Source organism: Lolium rigidum, chromosome 7 (genome assembly GCF_022539505.1).
Source record: "Lolium rigidum isolate FL_2022 chromosome 7, APGP_CSIRO_Lrig_0.1, whole genome shotgun sequence".
Taxonomy (NCBI): domain Eukaryota; kingdom Viridiplantae; phylum Streptophyta; class Magnoliopsida; order Poales; family Poaceae; genus Lolium; species Lolium rigidum.
In genome coordinates, this window is record NC_061514.1 from 7957444 (window position 1) to 7965277 (window position 7834).

The 7834-nt window shown below is 41.2% G+C and overlaps 1 protein-coding gene across 1 annotated transcript; it reads left to right on the forward strand.

Moving 5' to 3' along the window:
* The first annotated feature begins 913 nt into the window (after window positions 1-913).
* LOC124670853 (protein SDA1 homolog) lies at window positions 914-7437 on the forward strand. Its single transcript, XM_047207324.1, has 15 exons — window positions 914-1327; window positions 2293-2469; window positions 2587-2711; window positions 2786-2921; window positions 3030-3179; window positions 3302-3355; window positions 4301-4396; window positions 4571-4630; window positions 4720-4794; window positions 4881-4934; window positions 5643-5744; window positions 5831-6490; window positions 6754-6882; window positions 6972-7079; window positions 7187-7437. The coding sequence occupies exons 1-15, from the start codon at window positions 914-916 to the stop codon at window positions 7334-7336; spliced, it is 2490 nt and encodes an 829-aa protein (XP_047063280.1). The 3' UTR covers window positions 7337-7437.
* Window positions 7438-7834: the final 397 nt, after the last annotated feature.

Genomic DNA, 7834 nt, shown 5'->3' on the forward strand with positions numbered 1-7834 from the left:
TTGAGTAAAAATTAATAGACAATTTGTATTATAAAAAAATTGCCCTACATTTTCTTCTCAAAATCAAATGCGACATCTACGAAATCAATTGCATGTGTTATGAAAATATATTTCATGATGGTTCCGAAAACATTGATTAATTTGGGATTATAAATGTTGACATATCTTTCTACAAAGTTAGTCAAATTTTATGAAATTTAACTTTGTCAAAATATTATATGCATTCTATTGACAACCAGGGAGTATCAACTATTATATGAAAATATTAATATATCTAAGAAAAAGAATGTACCTAGACGGATACACAGGAGCACAACATGATTGGTCAGAGAGGCCCCTTTACCTGGCGCACACAATAGAAAAGAATGAAATTATGTATTTACATTGAATTGTAAATACCGACGATACTTTCTAAAGTTAAATTTATTTTTGTAAAGACTGACGATGTTGTGTGAATTATAAAGATGAACGCCAATATATAATTGTAAAATGTTATAAAGAAAATGTATCAACTGTTGTAGTAAAGACCGATGACACTTTGTGAATTATAAAGATTGATGACAATCTATAATTGTAAAATGTTCTGGATATTTGTTGCTAATGAGTATTTTAATTTTTCTAAATTAATAATTTTTTTCTCTTCCGCAGCAACGCGCGGGCATTGTCCTAGTTTCTCAAAAAATTCAATAAAGAGCCACGAGGCATTCCCTCAAAAAAAAAAAGCACACCGGAGGCGGAAAATAACTTTACGCAACCGCTGCGTAAACTGAAACTTGGTGGCCCACATTTCAACGGCTTCTGAGAGTATATATTCGACAGAGAAAAAAAAGAGGAAAAACTTCTCACCCTGGCCGTCCTAGGGTTTTAGAGCAAACCATCCCCGGCGGCGCAGACCCAAATTTCCGGCGGCACGATGCGGCAGCACGCCCCCGCCTACACGCCGGAGGCGGCCTCCGCCTCCGCCACGGGCGGCGCGGGCGAGCGGCAGAGCCTCCCGCTGCTGCAGGGCAAGATGAAGCGCGACCCGGAGGGGTACGAGACGGAGCTCCGCCAGCTCCACCGCCACTTTGAGTCCTCGGTGTTCCTCTTCCGGCAGCAGGCCGCGCTCTCCTCCTCCTCCGCGTCCTCCTCGGCCGGCGGAGGGGAGACGGCCAAGGAGCTGGGCGACCTCGCGCTCTTCCTCGCCCACGTCGCCCCCTTCTACCCCAACGACCTGGCCGATCTGCCCGACCAGATTGGGGGCCTGCTCGACACCAACGCCCGCGCGCTGCCCTCGGGCCTCCGCGTGCACCTCGTCCAGGCGCTCATACTGCTCGTCAACCGGAAGGTTACTCCTGTTTGGTTAAAATTGTTGGTCCCCGGATACATTTTTGCTTGATTTGGTCATATTGAATGCATAGTGTGCTACTCGCATGAGACATATTGTTCGAATTGATTGGTGCGGGGGTCTGTTTCGTGTGGTTATGATATGTCCGAAGAATTTTGCTAGTATATGGGGTAGTGAGAAGATTTGTGCTAGTATATTGGAAGTATTAGTTTTGTTGTGTTCGGTGTCCTTGTCTGGTTTCTGCAATCCACACAGAAGGTGTGTACCCTTTGGTTGGATTGAATTGGAGAATAGCACTAAACTAGGCGGATGGGATTTTCATTGTTTACTGATATTACAACAATACAATGACTGAAGCCAGGATATATTTTTCATCAGCCCCATGGGAAGTTATAGAGTTTGACCTGAACTGTAACCAGCATTGTTCCGAGAGGATATTTGTTTCAACCTTTTTCTTCCAAATTCGATGTTATATCAACCACATTAGGAAATGTTACTACACCATGAATCCGTTATACACCTAACTTCTCGTTGTTGTTTCTAAATTTGAAGGACTCTGGGTTGAAGTAGATGTTCTATAGTTTTTCTTTGTTTGGTCATGGAGGACTAGAAAATGGAAATTCGCATCGCTGTTTCTCTAGGGTTGATCTTTGAGTAAAAGATGTGTGTTGGGCTCTGTTAAATCAGCTATAGTCGTAAGCAACTTTTATAGACTTCCCCAGTGCCAAATACTGGTTCATATTTTTTTGAGCTGCCAAATACTGGTTTATCGTAATAGGTATCCTTGTTCAATCGTGCTGTGTGAGTGGAGCGAACAATCTTGGCAAAGAACTTATTTTGTGGATGGGAAGTTTTTTTTTTTGCCTTGTTTGTTTAGTCTTTGCTGTGAATGAAACACTCTTTAGGGTTCAGGTTATTTCTGCCTCATATCCATCGTAATTTTGTGATGTTATTAAAATGCTCAGATCGTTGATCTGGAAGACACAATGGAGTTATTTATGGAGCTTCAAGTCATTGGAGATCGAGCTGTAAAAAAGCTTGCATTTTCACATATTGTACACAGTATCAGAAGGATGAATCAGAAGCACAAGGATGAGGCCAAGAATCGTAAACTGCAGAACATCCTATATACATTAGTACAGGTTTGCAACATCTCACGCTTGATTTGCCTAGTATTGTCGGGTGTAACAATTTGGTGGGTAAGCATACACTTAATAGTCCCTTTTCCCACCTCATCTAGTTATTATCCTGTTTCTCAGGGTGAGGAAGAGTCGAGAGCAAAGAGGGCTTTTACTATCCTATGTGATCTTCACCGTAGAAGGGTCTGGTTTGATGACCGCACCGCAAATGCTATATGCAATGCTTGTTTCCATCCTTCGTCGAGGTACATGTTGCCACGAAAAACTAGGTGTTTTATGTTGGTTGGTCCTTGTCTAAAATATTGTATACTACATGTAGGATTATGACAGCTGCTATCTCGTTCCTCCTTGGGTATGAAAATGGTGAGCAGGAGGATGATAGTGATGCATCAAGCAGTGAAGACGAAGCAAATATAAACCCAAATATTATCCTTAGTAAAGAGGATGTTTACAAGGTGATTTGGATATTTCTGCATTGGGTCTCTACTGATAGTACTTTTGATATTATGATTTTCATTTGTCTCTTGTGATGCACTAAGTCTTTCGTTTATTTGTTTCCTCAGGCAAATCACAAGGGAACTTCTGCTAGTAAGAAAAAAAAGAAGGCAAAATTGGAGCGCGTAGTTCGTAGTATGAAAAGGCAACAGCGTAAATCCACCGAGGAGACGGGCTCCAATTATTACTCACCCCTCACGTACTTAAAGGATCCCCAGGTATAGTAATCTCATAATTATTCAAGCTGTTATCACGTTAGAACGAGGTGCTTTCTGCACTTCTTGCTGTTGATGAGATACCCTTCTGTTATGCTGAAACTCTTGTTGGTGGCTCTTTACAGGGTTTTGCTGAGAAGCTCTTCTCCCGGCTACAGAAATGCCATGAGCGATTTGAGGTTGGCTGCATTCTTCTCGTAGCAATTTTTTTTCAGAAAACCCGTTTTATTCTTAAGGCAACCATTAGTTATTAGATTTAACCATTTGCTAAAGCTTTAGATGGATGCATATCTAGTAACTCCTCCATGTCGAAATACAAGTCCAGGATGTTGACAAATGACAAGGTCTTGGAGGTTATACGTAACCCATCATTTAATTATGTTACTCAAATACCAATAAGTAGGCATTATGAAAGCATATTTCATGATGATCCTAGTATTACCAATTTGTTTTTTTAATATTGGTCACACCCTGTAATGTTTGACTTCAAAAGTACGTGTATGGTTACATGTGAATATAAACTACCCTCAAAACAGTAGAATAAGGACTTAGATCTCAGTTGTCAGATCAAATTTGGTATACAGCAAGGTGGGTTCTTCATCTAAGTGGTGAAACTGTGAACATGCATTCTACATGGGTGTAGTGCGGAATTATTACAAGTGTGGTCTAAAAAACTACAATTTCTTCTTTAGATGGTCGGTGTAAAGCTAGATGTTTTCTAACGGTTAAAGATCTTCTTGGCTTGTTCTGACTTGATATGCTCATCATCGTATCAAAATTTCGTTCTTCTGTATGGAGCTGTATGCTCTTACGTAGGTCAGGTTTCCGCCAGTTTTGAGTAAACATCAATCATTCAAGAAGCCAATTATTGCAAGGGTTGTCCAAAAACTATAATTGGTTTCTTTAGACAGTCGGTGTAAGCTAGATGTCATCTAAACGGTTAAAGATCTTTAGTTGTCATTCTCCCATCTTCTCGGCTTGTTATGACTTGATATGCTCACCATCGTATCAACTTTTTGTTCTTTAGTATGGAGCTGTATTCTCTTACATAGCTTAGGTTCCTACCACGTTTTGAGTAAACATCAATCGTTCAAGTTTAAAAGAAAAAAATATTGCACATGCAGGTAAGGATGACGATGTTAAAGGTCATATCAAGGACTATTGGTCTGCATCACTTGGTTTTGTTGAACTTCTATCCATACCTTCAAAGATATGTTCAGGTATGCTATTAAACTTGAGTATGTTAATCTCGTATCAGCTTTTGAATAGCTAAAGTGTTCTGTTATGCTGATTCGGCCATTATTTTACTTATGTTTATCTCGTATCAGCTTTTGAATAGCTAAAGTGTTCGGTTTATGCTGATTCGGCCGTTGTTTTACTTTTTTGCAATGCAGCCTCATCAACGAGATGTAACAACTCTACTTGCTGCAGCAGTACAGGCTTGCCATGAGATGGTTGCACGCTATACCTTGTATTTTGTAACTAATGATTTCTCATCTCTGGATTCTTGAAATACAATGATATTAATTTGTTTCCTTTCCAGGTGCCTCCTGATGCTGTTGAGCCACTGTTCAAGCAGATTGTAAATCAATTTGTGCATGACCGTTCCCGTCCAGAGGTTTGCATGATGCTTATTTAGCACTTGAAATGTTTGTGTTTTCCTGACTAACATGAGCTTATGCCTAATTACTTGGCTTCTTTTAGGCTATTGCTGTTGGTCTGAATGTCGTGAGGGAGATCTGCATGCGAATTCCATTGGTATTTCATTTGCTCTTCTGTGATATCTCAATTTCAGCTCTCTTACTTGGTTACTTGCGGTGCTGCATTAAATGCACTGGACGTACTTATTATGCTGGCCATGTCGCATATGTTTCCTACCCCACACCCTTCAGCTGAGGGAGCATGAAGTATGATTGATCATTTTTGTCAGTTATCTGAAATGATTAGTGGTTGACTTGAGGATCATACTGAAAGATTATGATACTTGTGTCACTACAGGTTTTAAGCATGTAACTAAATGAGTATGCACAAACTTGGCTATACAGGACTGTACTTAGTTCATTTTTGGTACTCCCTCTGATCCTAAAAAAATGTCGGACTGCTTATTTTGTACAAAAGCCATGTGTCCGGGAAAACGTCTGACCGCACATGTGCTGTGTGTGTGTGCTAGCTCCCGCATGCATCCACATGATTCTCTCGCATGCATGTACTATTTATTCTGAATCTATAAGGTCTTAGTTGTAAACGTATTTATACTAGGCTTCCGACACAGTTTTCGTACCGGAGGGAGTATTTAGTTTGCCATTATTGTTGATCTTAAAATTGTAATGTTTCACTGGTGCTGTTCCTTCATGCATGTAGTCTTGCATACCATGCGTCCTTCGTATTTCTAGGTTCCAGAATGCCTGGGGAGATAATCTTGGCCCCTTTACTTACCTGAGTTGATTATACCCTTGGAACCTGCAGCTGATGAATGAGGATCTACTCCAAGACCTTGTTTTATACAAAAAGTCCCACGAGAAGGCTGTTTCAATTGCTGCTCGATCTCTTATCACATTATTCAGGGAGGTTAGTTATCTTCTTGCAGATTCTATTCTGCTTTAGCATTTAGTTCTGTATCTCACTTAGCTAAGCTTCTTTTATTCTGAATTCAGATCTGTCCTTCGTTGTTAGTCAAGAAAGACCGTGGTCGTCCTATTAATCCAACGGCTCGGCCAAAAGCATTTGGCGAAACCACTATCGCTACTGATGTCCCTGGAGCTGAGTTGCTAGCTGAAGACATTTCACTGGAAGGTTCAGATGATGAGTCTGATGCTTTTGATTCTGATGACGAGGAATTGTTGCCATCTACAAATGACATCCAGCAAAGTTTGAAGGTTTCCTCAAACAAACTTGAAACAGATGAAGATCATAAAGGGGAAGAGGAAGTATCTGGGGAACAAGATGATACAGAAGAAGTAGATGAGGATGATAGTGATGATAATATGGATGACATTGAAGACGACTCTGACATGGATGGTGGTACTGATGTATCTGATGAGGATGACGATGAGGAGCTCAATGATGATTCCGAGAATGAAGGCTCTGACCAGGCTGAGGACAGTGATGAGGAAGATAAGTCAAAAAGTAGCAGTTCTAAAGTGCAGAAGAGGAAGTTAAGCGATTATATCGGACAACTTGATGCTGCCGATGCAAGCCTTCGAACTCTGAAGAGGTTAGCAGGAGCCAAGAAGGCCGAGACTTCAACGGATTCAACAGATGAAGCTGGTAGAATTTTCTCCGATGAAGATTTTAAGCTCATCAGAGAGCGCAAGGTATACAAATTTCAGATAATTCAGACCTTCAATTTCTACTTTGTCCCACAAAAGATGTCTTAACTTTATCTAAATTTAGATGTATCTAGATGCAATTTAGTGTGTACATTTTTTGTGGGACGGAGGGAGGTATCTCTTATGCATTGTGACTCAGACTTGTGGTTGAAGCTGTGTGAACTTCTATACATTTTAGAGAATTTATTTTTGTCCAAGACTAAAATTGCTTTTAGACGAACATTTTACTGAAAGTGTTTGAGTTTCAGGCGAAGCAAGATGCAAGGCAGGCTTTGGTTCAACATGGGCTAAGTAAGGGCGACACAAGATCAGCAACCTTCAAGCTTCCATCGTCAGATCAGCTTAGCATGAAGCGCGTCGATCCATCGCAGCTTGAGGTGTCCTCTCATCCCCAATTCCCCACCCTACCCCACCCACCATACACATGAAGTCACAGACACGTAACCTACCTAAATTATTTATGCAGGCGTACATCAAAAGAAAGATGTCAAAAGAGGAAAGATTGGAGATGGTGAAAGCTGGAAGAGAGGATAGAGGAAAATACCAGGCAAGAGCAGCTATTAAACAAAAAAAGGTAACCCGATCTCATACCTTTCCAGATACGCTGCCTTAAAATCTTTGTGGGACTATGTATTTATCTTTTATTCCCTGCCTGATCACGTTATTTTCACTGTCTGTTAGACTGGTGGCTCGAGCAATAAGCAGAAACAACACCAGAAGAAGATGCCCCTGGCAGCAAAGAGAGCAAAGGCAGCACGCTCTCGCCAAGAGAAGAAAACTAAAGCGAAGCACTCGGGAAAGCAGTTTAGGGGCCGGAAGGCCTGGAAATGAGGGCTTGTATTTGTTCTTTGCAATTGCTATGGCCTAATGGCCGAAATTTTGACTCCTGTAATGATTTCGTATCTGATATGTTACACGTGATATGCAGTTTACAGCCGAACTCCTATAGCCATGAATACCAAATATTTTAGGAGTTTCCTAAGGCCTCATTCGGCACGCAGGTTTTTTCAGGGATTGGAGTGTATAGCTTCGTCCGGCCACCCCAAGACCTCCGAAAACGCTAGCTGAGTTGTTCGGCACACTGGGTTTCAACAGGTTTCGAAGTGTCTAGTCTCAAATATTCCTGCAAAACACGCCGATGCACGTGTGAATCTAAACGCTAGTCTCCCCTCAGCGTTTTCTCTGGCTAGCTTTTCCTCACGATTTGCCTGCTGGAGATACCGGCGAGTTGCATGCTGGCCTGATGACGCGTCATGATTGCTACCTTGTCCTCCAAAGGTAGGAAATCAGCGCGTTTCCAAACCAGTAGCTAGTTCAATCTAAATAAAT